General features: G+C 32.6%; 3 protein-coding genes across 3 annotated transcripts; 1 reads left to right on the plus strand and 2 right to left on the minus strand.

Annotated features, from left to right (window-relative positions):
- Positions 1-1,396: 1,396 nt before the first annotated feature.
- LOC119615937 lies at positions 1,397-2,176 on the minus strand. The gene has a single exon (XM_037971992.1). The coding sequence runs from the start codon at positions 1,897-1,899 to the stop codon at positions 1,486-1,488; it is 414 nt and encodes a 137-aa protein (XP_037827920.1). The 5' UTR covers positions 1,900-2,176; the 3' UTR covers positions 1,397-1,485.
- Positions 2,177-3,023: 847 nt separating this feature from the next.
- LOC119615772 (eukaryotic translation initiation factor 4 gamma 2) lies at positions 3,024-9,242 on the minus strand. Its single transcript, XM_037971766.1, has 5 exons — positions 9,234-9,242; positions 6,643-8,382; positions 5,641-6,578; positions 3,779-5,565; positions 3,024-3,711 (listed from the first exon to the last, which is right to left on the minus strand). The coding sequence occupies exons 1-5, from the start codon at positions 9,240-9,242 to the stop codon at positions 3,533-3,535; spliced, it is 4,653 nt and encodes a 1,550-aa protein (XP_037827694.1). The 3' UTR covers positions 3,024-3,532.
- A 3,261-nt stretch (positions 9,243-12,503) lies between these two features.
- On the plus strand, positions 12,504-13,594 carry LOC119615929 (protein seele). The gene is made up of 3 exons (XM_037971968.1): positions 12,504-12,765; positions 12,833-13,152; positions 13,217-13,594. The coding sequence occupies exons 1-3, from the start codon at positions 12,675-12,677 to the stop codon at positions 13,379-13,381; spliced, it is 576 nt and encodes a 191-aa protein (XP_037827896.1). The 5' UTR covers positions 12,504-12,674; the 3' UTR covers positions 13,382-13,594.
- Positions 13,595-17,706: the final 4,112 nt, after the last annotated feature.

Below are 17,706 nucleotides of genomic sequence, written 5' to 3' on the forward strand. Positions count from 1 at the left end.
AGAAACATCCAGTGAAAATTTTACGTGTTTTTTATAGTATTGTCTTAAGACTTTTCCATCCAGAGATTAACTCGTTTGAAACTTAACAGAATAGGCTAAAAATTTCATAAAGCCTCCAAACAAATTTTCCTAATTATGAATACACATAATTTGAAAAGATTTAGTGAATATAATCCTTTAATTCTTTTAAATGTAATTTATAATCATGACCTGACTATAGGTCATAGAGTAACTATGGGTCATATTGTATAGTAAACGTATAACAGAACATAAGCATACATACATATTTAATAATGGACAAATTATCGCAAATTTTAAAATGTAGGAATTTTAATTATCAACAGAAATGCCGTAGCTTCTGAAGTCCTAGGAATAGCAATATGCTATTTGTAAAAAACTGATTTTTCTAACCTTTAACCCGCAATATCTGGCTTAGCATACATGTAATTAATGATGACTTTTAGCCCCTTGATTAGTTTAGGTTTGACAGATGGCTGCATCGAACATCCGAAATTACAGCTTCACTTGGGTCCGATAATGATCCCTTTGTAATTTGAAGTAGAAGAGAAGAATAGGGATAGCAGAAAGAAGTTGGCCCTAAGGTTCGAAAATGGGCCGTTTCCAAAGCTGGACAGTGACAGAGAAGATGGACTACCGTCTCCTCTTCATCCTCATTATGACAATTTCTACAGAAGTCGTTGTACGGTAAACCAATGCTCCTTGCATGGTTGCCAAATTTGCAGTGTCTAGTTATGACCGATATCATATTACCTAACTGAGGTTTTTGAAGACTAAAAAAATAGGCTGTTCTATATGGATCCATGTTGGACCACAACGTTCGAGAGATCGAGCAAGTATACTCCCCCGACCAGCGAATTGAGCATTGACGTGGCAATATTCAATAATAGGCCTTTTTATGACAGACAGTGGAACCCCATATGGCCATATATAGTGCCGAGTCCTTTGACCCATAAAAGGGTAATGTTCGAATGTCTCGCCATCTCGTTTAGAGACGTCCGGCATTCATGTTGAGAAAACACCAATCAGGGACTTAATAGCAACTTGACTATCAGTATAAATAAAGCCGCTTGATAGAGAAATGCATTAAAAAATTGAACTAGTTCCAGAACAGTTCTAATGAAGTTCTTTATGTTTTCTAAGCCTTCTTTAGAATTATATCCGATGGTGACAAATTCGAACAAAAATCATTGATTAAATAACTATGAACATCATTAGCCAAAGTAGAACGACATACAGTCATTATCATTTAATTAATTTTCAATACGAAATACAATATCGTTTTAAAACAAAACAAAGTATATTTTAAGGGATTAAAATAAACTTTTGAGTTCTTCCTTAAAGTGAGTCGGTGTAAGATTTGTTTAATTAAGTAAAATTTCATTTAAAAAGAACTTATCTTCACAAGTTTTTTTTTTTTTTATTTTATAAAAATAAGCTTATCATTTAGAGAAATATTTCCGTAAGCTAAACAAATTGATCTTCATGTGCCCGTATATATTCACTCAGCTGTTTTTCCAGCAAAGGTGCTGTCATTCGATCCACATTTACGTTGTAGCTGACAATAAAATGTCTTCCAAAACGTTTACACAACTTCTCAGCCATACGCTGGGAGTCTGTTATAATTTGAGGTCCCAAAATATATGTGCCAACGATTTTATTATCTTGTGGCATTTTCATAGCCAACGCTATTTCATCTAAACATTCCGGTTCGGCTGAGCTCAAGAAAACCATTGTAGAACCATTCATTTTTAATATGCGTATAATGTATTTTTGTTCGCCCACCAGGAGCTGACCTCGGCTGGAGGTAAATCCTTCATAGCCAGTTGTATTTAATTTCGATTCCCCACTTTGTTGTGTATTAATAGCTGTTGATTCCATTGTTTTGTTTGTTTACGTTTTGTTTAAAATATGAATTACTAGTGACAGAAATCATTTGTCAAGTCATTCTAGAAAAGCAGACAACTCGTTACAAAGACCTTTGTTTATACAAACATATCTATAGTGAAATTATGTATTTCAATTGTCAATAAAATATAAATTTGTTAAATGGAGTATTTTAAATATATTTTATGTTATACTTTGGGTTTCAGTTCGCTTTTTACATTTAGAAAATGTAGGTATTAAAAGTTTAATTGATTGTTGTCATAGGTAAATGATTACTCATATTCTCACAGCGCTGAATTTAGTGCTACAAATGTAATGTAGAGTTGTATTTTATGGAAGAAATACACTTAAAGAAATAATGTATTCATGCAATTAGCCAGTCGGAATCAAAATAAAAACTCAAATTTTACTTAAGTATTTAATGGTTTCCTGCAACCTATAGATATAGGTAGACTTGGAGGATTCCTTTAAACCAACTTGGGATACGCTAACCATACAATTTCAAAAGAAAAAAATCCAAATCATTTTCGCGATTAGATTTTAAAACGACAAAAGCAATGAAATTCAATTTAGGTTTGATCTATAATTCGATTTTTCATTGAACAAAAGAGCGATTACATAAGATCAATGTTTTTTTTCAAAACCTATTCCGACAATGATTCTATCACAACCCTCACCTAAATCAAATGAAAGCTGTGAATCTATACATTCTTCATAATTTCTTTAACTCAATTGGACAAACAATATCAACCATCATAATTTAAAATATTTATTTTTCATAACCAAAATTCTGACTACTTTTTTGCGACTAATTTAAACTAAAAAAAACTTTAAACTTTATTACTTTAAAGCAGAAATTCTCAGCTTTCATTTGCTAATTTTTATCTAAACTAAATTACAAGAAAGCATTACATTGCACGAACTCGCCCAAGATTCGAACATAAAATTTTAAACCTTATCTCGAAATAAAACAATATTATAACTGCGTTTGGCTGTTATTTTCGCTTTATTTTTTTATAGTTTTTGTTTATATTTTTATGTTTCTCTATATTAATGAATACAATTTGAAATTATGAATTTTTTGTTTGTTCGATATTTTGTTTTAATTAATAAATTCATTTTTTAATGTTTTCAAGAGTAAGTTTGAATTTCGTTTTATTTTAACATCTCATTAATTTCTATAATCTTTGTGTTTGCTAAATTTTGTCAATAATTGTTAAATAAAAAAAGTTAAAAATTAAAAAAAAATATATACTAGTATATCTTGAGGAAAGAGGGAGGAAAATTGTTTATAGCTATTGAGAATTTAAGTCAATATGGTTTTAATATGGCAAATAACGTTATCATATTGCCCAGACGTGCTTCTATATAGATATTGATTTATGTCTGTTTGGGAGGTTTTATTGTTTCGTTTCCATTTTTCTTTATATTGAAGAAATGAAAATTTAATTGTGTTGTTGGAGAAATATATATCGGAACTAGAAATTGTTTTCTGTTGGATTTCTAAAGGAAATGGTGTGTTTTAATTATTTAAAAGTTAGTTATAATTTGTTTAAAATCTAAATTGTTGTTTATCATAATGGTTGCTGCTTTATGAAGGATTGAATGATTTTTGTTAAATATTCGTTTAATCTTCATCATCTTCTGATTCAGCTTCTTGCAACCAAGTCAACCAGTTATTAACCTGGAATAAAGCGGTACCCTTACCAGGATACTTGTCAGATATTTCCTCTTTCCAATGAATGAATGTGTCTTCGTATATAACTTCAGCTTCGTACAAATATTTGAACCAACGACAAAGCATACCTAAAATAAAGAAAATACATAATAAAGTTAACAAATTTATAAACCTTTCGTTGTTGTAGAAACCAACCTTTAGGGAAATTCTCATTTACGCAAAATACTTGTAGAGCATAAATGGCAATCAATTGCAATTCGATGCTGTGTCCCAGGAAGGATTTTAATATTTGGCAGTATTTGTGTAATAAGCTTTCCTCCTTCTGTATGGTGGCTTTGTCGGGACAATTTTTGACATCTGTTCCTTCGGGGAAGCTGGTTTGAGATGTAACATATTTGACTACGACTGTCATGAGGGCATTAATAAAACCTTCTTCCTTATAGTATTTGCCATCGACATTTGTCTTGATCCATTTGTAGAAATTGGTAGGGTCTGGATCGGTTGTTAATTGTTTGCTCATTTCAGCCTGAACTTTAAGCAGTGGGTAGAGGAATGTCAATGAACGATCGTCGAGAATTTCTGCCAAGCGAGTTTTATTACGATCTACTTCAGGCAAACAATTCATCAAATCAACTTTGCTGGCTCGGAACATTTCCTCTAGTTGGTCTTTTCCTATGGTCTTGTGCAACTGTTGGAGCACCAATAAGAATAATGGATAATGCTGACCATTATCTGTGTAGTTAGCAATATCATTAAGTTTCAAAAGACATGCCTCTCCCACAGTAGCCTTAGCCAATAAATTGGCGACAAATGTTGTTATACGGGGATTTAGCGCTTCACGTTCATTCATTTTCTTGACCACCTGTTTAAATACTTCAAGCAGAAGGTTAGGTTTAAGATTAACCTGTTTCTTGAGAATTTGCAAGAACTTTAGAACGCGATCCAAGTATTGTTCATCTGCCTTTTCCAAAACATCTAAAACGGTACAGATACATACGTCTTTCATACATTTCTCTGGTACTTTCAATTCCAAGAATCCTTCAACTACATCGGCCAATTGCTTATCGACGGTAGTTGTTTCGTTATCATCATTTTCAGAACTTTCATTGATTTCGTCTTTTGTTTCAGTGTAGAAGAATTTCTCCTTAATGTAGGAGGCAGTTTTCTTAAGCACCTCTTCTTTGTTGAAAGCCTTTTCCTTCTTCTGTGGTTTTGCAGATCCATTAGCACCGGGAGCCTTTTCAGTTGATCCCTGTTTTGTTACCAGCTGCACCTGAGGAGTATTGAGAAGTGATTTCTTATCATTGCCATCCTCCTGGTGTTCGAAGCCTCCGGTGTTTCTCTGATTAATGGAGGAATTGCTAGAAAAGTTGGGATTGGATGAAGTATTTTTCAAGGATTTGTCACCGTTGCCCAAGTTATGTGAGTTCTTGTGTTCTGCTTCGGCTGATGGCGTGGAAGATGGTCGAGCATTTTGTTGCGATGAGCTCAAATGAGATGTTGGTGTACCCAATAGAGGATATTGAGCATTCGACAACTGTGAGTCCTTATTTTGGTTGAATCCCCCACCAAATCCACCTGTTGATGGAGTGAGATTGCTGTGGCTTCCATTGGGTGGTGTAGATATCGGCAGCATAGATGGAAGTTTCTGATTTTGTGAGGCTGCCTTAAAAAGCAATGAATTGGCTGCTGGTCTCATTTGTAGATTCTCAACCGAGTCTTGATTCGTCGAGATGAGATTACGCTTGAAACGGGGTGCTAATTCCTTGCTATTCAATTGATTGCCACCACTATTGAACTGGGATCCGGATTGATCACCACCTCTTTGATGTTGGCGATCTTCACGATGGCCGCGATCACTGCCTGGACCATTCTGGTTATTGTGTTTGTTATAACGGTTGTTGTAATTACCATTGCCACCTTGGTTGTTGCGATGATCTCTATTGTTGTATGATCGGTTGTTTCCAACAGGAGTGGTGAATCTTTAATGTGGAAAATACAAATAAAATTCAAACGATTGAAGAAAATATAAATGTCGAGGGCAATTATCTACTTACGGTGATATAATTGGTGATGCTCCCGTAACACTCAATCCTGAAAACATGTCATTTAAACCTGGTTGTAAATTAATCGTCAAGCGATTCATCCAGCTGTCACTATCACGATCGTCACGATTGTTGCGCATATCACGGTTGCGATTAGTGAACGGAGTGCGTATTAATGGCTCATCATCGCTGCGTATTTGCTTGATAGGCACTGGGCCCTCAGTGTTGACCACCTTGCGAGGTATCCAGTTGTTTTCACGCAATTCGATGACGTCTTTTAGCATAAAGCGTATCCTGGGTGGATAGTCAGTAGATTTTGAGCGACGTTCCAATGTCTCAAAGTACTGGTTCATCAGCTCTTTGCCCTGTTCTGAATCCAAGTTCTTGCCGCACGTCTTGAGCAACTGTGCCAGGCACTCCATGTCCTCGCACATTTCTTCCTTCGAGGCCGTGCGCTTCTTTTTCTTATCCAACAACTCCATGATGCATTGATGGAGCACGTTCTTGGAGAGCATGTCCAACTTGTGTAGCTCACCGATGAATTTGACATTGCCGAGCATGCGCTGTTTGGCCAAGTGGCGACGTTCCTCTTCGTCGGCTTCATTGTCGGCTGCTGCTTGCTGAGGACGAAGTACCTTATTGAATTGGGAATCTCCTTCGGCGCCGTCACGTTTTAGACGATTGTTAAATTTGTCACGACAGACTGCGATCAGTAGTCTTAAGAATGTACAAGAACCGTTTGGATCTTTTTCAAATGATGGAGCTTCTTCTGATAGCCGTTTGCACAACTGTGCGTACATAGACGAGTACTTAGGCTCATCCAATGCCTTGTCGAAAATAAGTAAAATAACACCGTTCAAAATGACAATTGAATTTAAATCAAGTTTGAGTAATTCGTCGCTAAGTTCCTGGAACTTTTCTGGAGTCAATTTATTAAGAATACCGCGAACCTAAAATTAAATAGAACATTAGCAAGGAACTTTTTATACGAGGTCAGCAATGAAGAAATAATACCTTTCTGAAAACTGCATCATTCTTTTCGGCTTGTGAAAGTCCATGCTGAGGACGCAAAGATGGTGGCACCCAACGTCCAGCTGATGGTGGAGGTGTTGGAGCCGGTGTAGGATGCTGACTTGCGTTTGCTAAAGCTGGCGAATTTGGTGAAATGCCACGTGAAGATGATGACGAATTTACGGTCGATGATGGTACTGAAGATGAGTGACCACCACCCAAAGCATTATCTCCTGCGCGTATTGATGGTGAACGATTATTTAATGCTCTATTGTTCGAATTGTCATTAGATGAACGTTCGACGCGATGATCCGTGTAACCGCCGCCGCGTTCCCCACCCGACTGACGTAAAGCAGAAGGGGGTAGACGACGTTCTAAACTATTTGTATTACTATTCGAAGAACCGTTTTGAACTGAATTGCTGTTTTGGTTGCCGTTGTTATTATTATAACGCCCGCCACCGCCTCCTCCACGAGGAGAATCTTCGTAATCCCGATAATTATTGCTTACGTAATCGTCTCTATCGCGCTCGCGGTCACCACCTCTCTCTCTTTGGGATGAACGATAATTGGAGTTGTTGTTGCCGTTTAGATTGCCATCATTGGCGGCTGATCGGTGTCCGTATGATTTGCTATTGTTGTAATTGTTGTTGTAGCCAGCGTTAGTTGAGGAACCGTACTGACGCTGTTGTCCGTTTCCATTGCCGTTTTCGTAACGTGAACCCTGGTGTGAGCGGTAGTTGCTGCCAGAGCCCGAACTTATATTGCGTGTATAGCCGCCATCAGATTGAGAGTTGTGCGGTTGATAATTACGTCGACCGCCCTCGTTGTAGTTGTTGCTGCTGTTGTGGCTATTATAACCTCCTCTGCCCTCGTGTCCGCTGCGTCCACCGTTGTCGTTGCTATTAGCGTTTAGTGAACCGCCGCGTCCGCCTCCAGTGTTGCTGTTGTTGTATGGGTTGCCGCTGTTGCTAGTGTTAGTGTTGTTGCCAATACCACCAGCTTGAGAGCCTCCCAAAATGTCACTATTTTTGTTATAGTAACGCGACGACGACGAATCACTCTGGAAAGATCGTCGAGGCCGTGGGCTTACTTCAGAATCGTGTTGACGAATTTTGGCGGAATTCTTGCTATAACCAGTCGAAAAGTGTCCGGAACCAGTTGAAGCTCCAGATCTGCCAGCGCCGTTTAAGTTGTTGCGGCCTTCACCGGAAATGGGAGAGCGTTTATAACCGCTGTTACCCCCTTCGTTGTTAATGCGCTTGCCGCTGCTGTTGTTGCTCTGATTGCCTCCGCCGTTTGTCGGCGAGGATCCTTTATCGATCTTAAGGAGATTCTTCAAATTGTTAAAGGTATCCGATGCAGTGGTTATGGGCAAGAGATTAGCACTGGTGTTGAGCAGGGTTTTCCCGACAGTAGGTGTCGGCGGGGATTGGCCTCCGCCCCCTCCTCGATTGTTGAAGCTGTCGTTAAAACGCTCAGAATCGTTTTGATTAGCCGTTATTGCTAGCTTCAAATTGCTGCCTCCGATGCTTGGATCACCGGTACTGCTGCCTCCCTCAATGGTGCTTGTTTTATAATTGCGGTCCTGCAACGCGAAATTATTACCAAGAGCTGGCGCTACAGTGTTGGTTGAATTCCAACGCTGTCGTGGGTCGTCGTAAGACTGAGAAAAATGAGTGTTTAGCGTTGAATGAGGAATGGTGAAAACTTTAAAAAGAACACAGGGGCAAAAACAAATATTCTAGTCTTTATATATAAGAGTCCTGCAACACGAAATAATCGGTTGCTGGTTTTTATATATGTTAGTTCTTCTTGTTCTTTTTTGTTATTAGCACTGTTCCTGAACAAGGACAATGCAATTTTAGTTTTTGTTTTTTATTTTTTTAAATACTTGTTTGGAAGCTACTTTTTAATAATTTAAGCTTCACTTCTTGTTCTTACTAGTTTACAAACAAACACAAAGTTACACTTAGTTATGAAAAAATACTATCGATTTATTTTTACACAAGTTACACGACGCGAAACCGATTGATTGGTTCTTCTTTTTTTTTTTTTAATTTATTTAGTTAAAAATTCGGGATTTCAACAAATAAAGTTATTTAAAAGATTTGTATGATGTAGTTATGTTATAATTTATATTAGATGTATTTAAATTATTTGGTCTTTAAAATAAAGATAATTTTAATTTGATCTAAAAATTTAAAGCGGAATAAAAATCCCTTATTTTTTATTTATTTATAGATAGATGTCTTGAAGTCCTGGAAGAAAAGAAAAAATATAAAATTCAATTATTGATTTGCAGTTTTAAATGAAAGGAATTTTGAAAGTTTTATTACAATGATGACAATAGATGTTTCTAAAAGAAAGTTTCAGCAGATGAAAAGAGAACCTTAATTAACTGATGAATTGAAAAAGATATCAAAAGAAGCTTATTGGGTAGTAGGTGAGTACAAAGAAATTTATTATTTTAATACATCGCGAGTCTGCGCGGTTCGTCAATGTTTTAAGTTTCGTTTCATGCGTAACGTGCGTAATGAACATCTCATGTTTGAGAACAATATTTTATATCTGAAAATACTCAATTTCTATTACCAAGTGCATTTTATATTTCTATTAGCGTGAGATAGAATGGATAATTCCCATTACCAATTTGATTGTTGTTTTTTATACACACTTTCTTTATTGTTACTCATCTATCTGTCTACATACAAACTTATGAAAAACCAGTTTCAATACAAAATTTCACTTGTTTGTCTGGTTGTAGAAGGACGTATTTTGCACAAATTTCTTTGTTTTTTTTTTTGTTTTTCTACGGAATAAACATGACTGTTTCCCATTTCTCTCAGATAAAAAATATATAATGATGTATAGATACAGAAAATACATAGAAAAAAAACTAACAAATAAATGCAACAAAAAATAAACTGATAAAGTTAATAAAAACTTTTTTATTATTATGAAACGCACACATTTAACCGACAATAAACATGTTTTTATATATATTTTTTTTTTGTTTAATTTTAATTTGAGGTTAATAGAATTTACCAGTGGTTTAATGAATCATTTAAATCCATTCAAATGTTTTTGATGAGTGTGGGGATGTAGATTGTATGCAAGTGTTTGTATAAGTGTGTATGTATACATGTACATCTGTACGTGTTTGTCTGTATGTACCTATGTCTGTAGATGTGGAAACTTTCTTTGTTCTTCCCCAGCAAAAAAAGTGTAGAAAAAGATGTAGAATTTTCATCACAACTAGTAACCCGAAGTGCTTCAAATTCGGGTGTAAAACCTATGAATTTTACATTAGCGTGTCATTGGAGGGATGTTGTTCATTTTTGGCAACTTTGAACTACATCTGATCTTATTTTTAGAAGCAGTAAAAATCCGATATTTGGATGTCAAAAATAAAACACATTCTCTTAATGATACGCTTATGTAAATTTCACTACTCTTTCACCAAATCTTGATGTACTTCAAATATGTTATTTGTAATGACTTTTCCACATCTCTTTCCTCACTTTTAACTGGGGTTTCATTTGTAAGGAAATATTTGGTTTATAAAAGTGAAAAATATGTGATCGCATTTTAAGATGTGATTAAGATGTAGTTTGTAAAGTATGACATCAATTATTTTTTGCTGGGTCCAGTACAAAGAAAGAATTATAGAATAAACAAACAGAAAAAACCTAACAAGGTAGAAATAAAATGCAAGAAAACTAAACAATTTTAAAAACGTCACAAAAAACCTCTACAATGCATACATACACAAAAACAACAGTCTCAAACATAAACTAATGATCATTATTTGATCAGAATCGGAAACGAGTGAAGAGAAAGAGTGAGAGAAACAAAACAAGTCCTTGTTTTGTGAATAGGTATATTTTGGAACTAGGAGCAATGCACTTTTTTCTCAACAGACTATTGTCTTCTTTCTAAACAGGTCATTGATTTCAGTTTTCAAATTTGGGGAGTTTTTTTGTCAAAGATTATAAGGGTGTTTTTTTACTGACAATTTTTGAGGGTGTTAATAAAAATCACCCTAATCCTTGTAAAGTCACACAACTAACGAGGGGTTGAAATACACAAAAAGTGTATTTTAAAAATTTGAGGTTATAATTTTGTGGCATCCCCTGTTGAAAAATAGCAACAACAAAATGGACAACCTACATTTCATATTATTTTGACCTCAATTTTTTATGAGAGCTAAAAGATTAACGATTTTTATAGAGATAATAAATGTACTATATTATTTTTTCAGCTAACTTTTTTACAAAACTAATAGAAATTAATTTTCTAACTTTTAAAGGTCAAAGTGCATTAATTTCCATAAAATAAATATACAAAGTGAAATTTTTACCAACAAACTGAAGCTGTGAGGCTCCCCGAGTGGCGGGGTTTTTCTTAGCAGCTATTCATACTCAGAAAAACGCCATTTGTTTTGTAAACGTAGTCTCTTTTTTCTTTTTATTATGTGGTTGAAAGAAAAAATATTTTCTTTACCTATAGCCGCCATCTTGGTTATTAAAAGCATTTCAATAATATCTTGTAACATTTTTAGTTTTGACTTTATATTACCGTTAGATTGCTATTAATTTTGTTATTAAATCATAGATTGAATACTTTTTTTCAGTCTTTGTAATAATATGCAATTATTGATTTTGTTTTATTGTATTTCAAGGCTGCTTCCGCCAGTTAGCCAAGCCCCGAGTATAGAAAAAATTTTAATATCATCGTTGCCTCATTTTTCTGCTATGTACACACACACAAACTCGCACATTTTATTAAAAAACTTAAGTATTTCAATTTAAACACAATTTTTGAGGTTTTTATTTACTTCAGGCTTAATTATAGCTTTTGTTTTAAACACTTTTCTATATTTTTTAATTAACTTACCTCTATGTAAAATATTTTTCACTGCTGAATTGATGCACAAAGACGAAATTCCAAAGACAAATATCAAGTGAAATAAAATTATTACGAAGCAGAGATACAAGCCGATGCAAAATGTTCGGCGGCGGTGGCGTAACTATATTTGGCCGGCGTCGGCGGCTTATGATAGAACTTTACGTCGGCGGCTATATTGTGGGCTAAATTTTACTTTTTTTTTTTAGAAATTTTATCGTATGAGCGTTTGTTATATAGAAAAATCTCTGTATAATAGTTTGTTACGTAGAAACATTCCTCTATATAAGTTTTTCTTGACAAAAATGGTAATTATTACATTTATTTATATGTATGAAAAATTGTTTCTATAACAGCTTTTCCAATATTTTAATTATAAAATAATATCATTTCAATTTGCTATTAAAAATTGAAATTGGTGGCAACTCCGTTCAAGTTAAAAATAAAACCAATTCAAGCTTAGAGTTGGAATAACAAAATAACTTTTCTTCATAAAAAAACGTAAAACTTTATGAATTAAAATAACAGTTCGAACAAATTTTTTCCAAACATGGGCGATTCGTCCTTAAATCGGCGACTACGATTAAATCAGCTTAAGCTTTCGAGTCGAAAGAAGTCGACTGCGTCTTGCAAAATTTGAATGGCGGCATATCGACGTAATTTTGAGCGGCGATGGTGTGAAATAAAAAGTGTATTCATAACCTCGTCATTTTGTTGTCAAGTGCTGCCAAGTTTGCGTAGTAGGTTTTTATAAAATGTAGTTTTAATATAGGTCACCGCAAGAAATACAACTCTTTGGGAAATTTATATCACAAATAATACAAATTTAAACTTATATTAATTATTATGCAGAATAAAATGTTTAATGTTTAAAAATATGAATTACGCACCAATTTCATTTAAAAATGTCTTTATATTAAAAAATTAAATGAAATGATAGGAAATTTTGTGACTTTTAAGTGTGGCATCACTTCGGCTATGAAGTGTTTACAAACAGCTGTTGCCCAAATACATGATAATGACCATTTCGATATTGTTTTTTTGGCCACGTAATTAACATCAAATTCCAAATAGAGAACTCTATATAAAAGCAAAAAGGGACTATAATTTGAAGTATTATAAATAAAAATGTCCAATAAAGTTGTATTTTTTACACTTTGTGTTTTTATTACTCTGACATCAGCACAAAAATTTACCTCAGAGCTAGTGAAATGTCATGGCAAGTTTAAAGTTGTTCGATTAAAAACTCCATCTAATCTCTTAATATTATCAAATAAAATCTTTAGTTTGCAAAGCGGTTGTGCAAGAAATTGAAGATGAAGTTTCGAAGGTAGATCCGGCCAAAAGAGTAGATGTTAGTGGTTTTAGATTGGATGCCGATGGAAATGCCATTAGCAAAAGTGTTCCAATGGCCAAATCAGAGATGTTTTTAACAGAAGTTATGGAAAAGATTTGTGACAGAATGGAAGATTATTTAAGAGCCACCCACAAAAAGTCGGGCAAGTTCATGTTAATGAAGATTATGGTCGATGGCAAAATGAATCCTGAGTCAAGCAATGTTGACTTTATACAAGATGAGGACCTCAACAAAAGTCTGGGACATTATGTGAGTGCCGATGTTTTTATTGGTGATAATTTGTTATCTTATCTAATGCTTTTATTTTTAATAGTGTCTTGAAATTTTGGAAGATCATGAAGATGCATTCCTTAAAAGCTTCCAGTCACCCACACTGAATGAAAATTTGGACATTGAAATTTGTTCCGAACAAGCCAAGTACTGTAAAGATGCTCCACTCCAGGAAGACTACGAATTTGATGATAAAGATGAACTGTGATTTAACATTGTTGACAAACTGTTGAAGTTACCAACAAACAACTAAAAACGTTTCTAAGCCAGCCTTAATAGAAAATGTTTGAATTTATTTATTATCCATGTTAATATTTAACATTTTATTTGTATTTATATACAATAATTTAATAGAAAATTAAAATAATGTGCTAATAATTTTTGATAGCAATATAGGGAGGAACAATTTCCAAATACATAATTTTCTCTTTTGATTAGTGTGATTCAGGTTATACATATGTATGTATGTGCTAAAACCCATTTTTGTGTATGGGAAAGCGGCCAAATCATAACTTTGTCCGTTATCATTTCCAAATTTTTGTTCGAAAAAAGTTGCAAACTAATTCGCTTATAACTTCGTAAATATTTCATTTTTGAAGAATATAAGCTTAATCTGTGATCACTTCCAAATTTTTCAAAAATCGATTTTTTGTACGAAATTAGTTGCAAAACTAAAATCGCTTACAACTTCGTAAATACTGCGTTTTTAAAGAAAATAAGCTTAATCTGTGATCACTTCCAAATTCTTCAAAAGTCGACATTTTGTATGAAATTGATTACAAAGCTAAAATCGCTTATAACTTCGTAAATACTGCGTTTTTAAAGAAAATAAGCTTAATCTGTGATCACTTCAAAAATCGATATATATTATGTATGAAATTGATTACAAAACTAAAATCGCTTATAACTTCGTAAATACTGCGTTTTTAAGGAAAATAAGCTTAATCTGTGATCACTTCAAAAATCGATATTTTGTATGAAATTGATTGCAAAACTAAAATCGCTTATAACTTCGTAAAACTGCGTTTTTAATGAAAATAAGCTTAATTTGTGATCACTTCAAAAATCGATATTGTGTGAAATTGATTGCAAAACTAAAATCGCTTATAACTTCGTAAATACTGAGTTTTTAAGGAAAGTAAGCTTAATCTGTGATCACTTCGAAAATCGATATTTTGTATAACATTGATTACAAAACTAAAATCGTTTATAACTTCGTAAATACTGCGTTTTTAAGGAAAATAAGCTTAATCTGTGACCACTTCCAAATTCTTTAAAAATCGATATTTTGTATGAAATTGATTGCAAAACTAAAATCGCTTATCACTTCGTAAATACTGCGTTTTTAAAGAAAATAAGCTTAATCTGTAATCACTTCCAAATTCTTCAAAAATCGATATTTTGTATGAAATTGATTGCAAAACTAAAATCGCTTATAACTTCGTAATACTGCGTTTTTAAAGAAAATAAGCTTAATCTGTGATCACTTCAAAAATCGATATTTGTGTTTTTAAGGAAAATAAGCTTAATCTGTGATCACTTCAAAAATCGATATTTTGTATGAAATTGATTGCAAAACTAAAATCGCTTATAACTTCGTAAATACTGTGTTTTTAAAGAAAATAAGCTTAATCTGTGATCACTTCAAAAATCGATATTTTGTATGAAATTGATTGCAAAACTAAAATCGCTTATAACTTCGTAAATACTGTGTTTTTAAAGAAAATAAGCTTAATCTGTGATCACTTCAAAAATCGATATTTTGTATGAAATTGATTACAGAGCTAAAATCGCTTATAACTTCGTAAATACTGTGTTTTTAAAGAAAATAAGCTTAAACTGTGATCACTTCCAAATTCTTCAAAAATCCATATTTTGTATGAAATTGATTGAAAAACTAAAATCGCTTATAACTTCGTAAATACTGTGTTTTTAAAGAAAATAAGCTTAAACTGTGATCACTTCCAAATTCTTCAAAAATCGATATTTTGTATGAAATTTATTGCAAAACTAAAATCGCTTATAACTTCGTAAATACTACGTTTTTAAGGAAAATTAGATTAATCTGTGATCACTTCCAAATTCTTAAAAAGTGATATTTTGTATTAAATTGATTGCAAAACTAAAATCGTTTATAACTTCGTAAATACTGCGTTTTTAAGGAAAATAAGCTTAATCTGTGATCACTTCCAAATTCTTCAAAAATCGATATTTTGTATGAAGTTGATTACAAAACTAAAATCGCTTATAACTTCGTAAATACTGCGTTTTTAAGGAAAATAAGCTAAATCTGTGATCACTCCCAAATTTTTCAAAAATCGATATTTTGTATGAAATTGATTGCAAAACTAAAATCGCTTATAACTTCGTAAATACTGTGTTTTTAAAGAAAATAAGCTTAATCTGTGATCACTTCAAAAATCGATATTTTGTATGAAATTGATTACAAAGCTAAAATCGCTTATAACTTCGTAAATACTGTGTTTTTAAAGAAAATAAGCTTAAACTGTGATCACTTCGAAATTCTTCAAAAATCGATATTTTGTATGAAATTGATTGCAAAACTAAAATCGTTTATAACTTCGTAAATACTGCGTTTTTAAAGAAAATAAGCTTAATCTGTGATCACTTCCAAATTCTTCAAAAATCGATATTTTGTATGAAGTTGATTACAAAACTAAAATCGCTTATAACTTCGTAAATACTGCGTTTTTAAGGAAAATAAGCTTAATCTGTGATCACTCCCAAATTTTTCAAAAATCGATATTTTGTATGAAATTGATTGCAAAACTAAAATCCCTTATAACTTCGTAAATACTGCGTTTTTAAAGAAAATAAGCTTAATCTGTGATCACTTCAAAAATCGATATTTTATATGAAATTGATTGCAAAACTAAAATCGCTTATAACTTCGTAAATACTGTGTATTTAGGGAAAATAAGCTTAATCTGTAATCACTTAAAAAATCGATATTTTGTATGAAATTGATTACAAAGCTAAAGAAAATAAGCTTAAACTGTGATCACTTCCAAATTCTTCAAAAATCGATATTTTGTATGAAATTGATTGCAAAACTAAAATCGCTTATAACTTTGTAAATACTGCGTTTTTAAAGAAAATAAGCTTAAACTTCCAAATTCTTCAAAAATCGATATTTTGTATGAAATTGATTGAAAAACTAAAAAAGCTTATAACCTCGTAAATACTGAGTTTTTAAGGAAAATAAGCTTAATCTGTGATCACTTCAAAAATCGATATTTTGTATGAAATTGATTGCAAAACTAAAATCGCTTATAACTTCGTAAATACTGCGTTTTTAAAGAAAATAAGCTTAATCTGTAATCACTTCCAAATTCTTCAAAAATCGATATTATGTATGAAATTGATTACAAAACTAAAATCGCTTATAACTTCGTAAATACTGCGTTTTTAAGGAAAATAAGCTTAATCTGTGATCACTCCCAAATTTTAAAAAAATCGATATTTTGTATGAAATTGATTGCAAAACTAAAATCGCTTATAACTTCGTAAATACTGCGTTTTTAAGGATAATAAGCTTAATCTGTGATCACTTCAAAAATCGACATTTTGTATGAAATTGATTGCAAAACTAAAATCGCTTATAACTTCGTAAATACTGCGTTTTTAAGGAAAATAAGCTTAATCTGTAATCACTTCCAAATTCTTCAAAAATCGATATTTTGTATGAAATTGATTGCAAAACTAAAATCGCTTATAACTTCGTAAATACTGCGTTTTTAAGGAAAATAAGCTTAATCTGTGATCACTTCCAAATTCTTTAAAAATGATATTTTATATTAAATTGATTGCAAAACTAAAATCGCTTATAACTTCGTAAATACTGCGTTTTTAAGGATAATAAGCTTAATCTGTGATCACTTCAAAAATCGACATTTTGTATGAAATTGATTGCAAAACTAAAATCGCTTATAACTTCGTAAATACTGCGTTTTTAAGGAAAATAAGCTTAATCTGTGATCACTTCCAAATTCTTCAAAAATGATATTTTGTATTAAATTGATTGCAAAACTAAAATCGCTTATAACTTCGTAAATACTGCGTTTTTAAGGATAATAAGCTTAATCTGTGATCACTTCAAAAATCGACATTTTGTATGAAATTGATTGCAAAACTAAAATCGCTTATAACTTCGTAAATACTGCGTTTTTAAGGAAAGTAAGCTTAATCTGTGATCACTTCCAAATTCTTCAAAAATGATATTTTGTATTAAATTGATTGCAAAACTAAAATCGCTTATAACTTCGTAAATACTGCGTTTTTAAGGATAATAAGCTTAATCTGCGATCACTTCAAAAATCGACATTTTGTATGAAATTGATTGCAAAACTAAAATCGCTTATAACTTCGTAAATACTGCGTTTTTAAGGAAAATAAGCTTAATCTGTGATCACTTCCAAATTCTTCAAAAATGATATTTTGCATTAAATTGATTGCAAAACTAAAATCGCTTATAACTTTGTAAATACTGCGTTTTTAAGGAAAATAAGCTTA

This window comes from Lucilia sericata, unplaced genomic scaffold (assembly GCF_015586225.1).
Source record: "Lucilia sericata isolate MDLA Ls3-8-SP2 unplaced genomic scaffold, ASM1558622v1 Contig000048F_arrow, whole genome shotgun sequence".
NCBI lineage: Eukaryota > Metazoa > Arthropoda > Insecta > Diptera > Calliphoridae > Lucilia > Lucilia sericata.

Bases quoted from the DNA above. Each gene is read 5' to 3' on its own strand.
- LOC119615937 (XM_037971992.1), bottom strand. From the start codon at position 1,899: ATGGAATCAACAGCTATTAATACACAACAAAGTGGGGAATCGAAATTA.
- LOC119615772 (XM_037971766.1), bottom strand. The intron at 6,579-6,642 runs GTATTATTTCTT...ATTTAATTTTAG, and splicing joins ATGATGCAGTTTTCAGAAAG to GTTCGCGGTATTCTTAATAA. The intron at 3,712-3,778 runs GTTGGTTTCTAC...TCTTTATTTTAG, and splicing joins AAATGAGAATTTCCCTAAAG to GTATGCTTTGTCGTTGGTTC.
- LOC119615929 (XM_037971968.1), top strand. From the start codon at position 12,675: ATGTCCAATAAAGTTGTATTTTTTACACTTTGTGTTTTTATTACTCTG. The intron at 12,766-12,832 runs GCAAGTTTAAAG...TAAAATCTTTAG, and splicing joins AGAGCTAGTGAAATGTCATG to TTTGCAAAGCGGTTGTGCAA. The intron at 13,153-13,216 runs GTGAGTGCCGAT...TATTTTTAATAG, and splicing joins ACAAAAGTCTGGGACATTAT to TGTCTTGAAATTTTGGAAGA.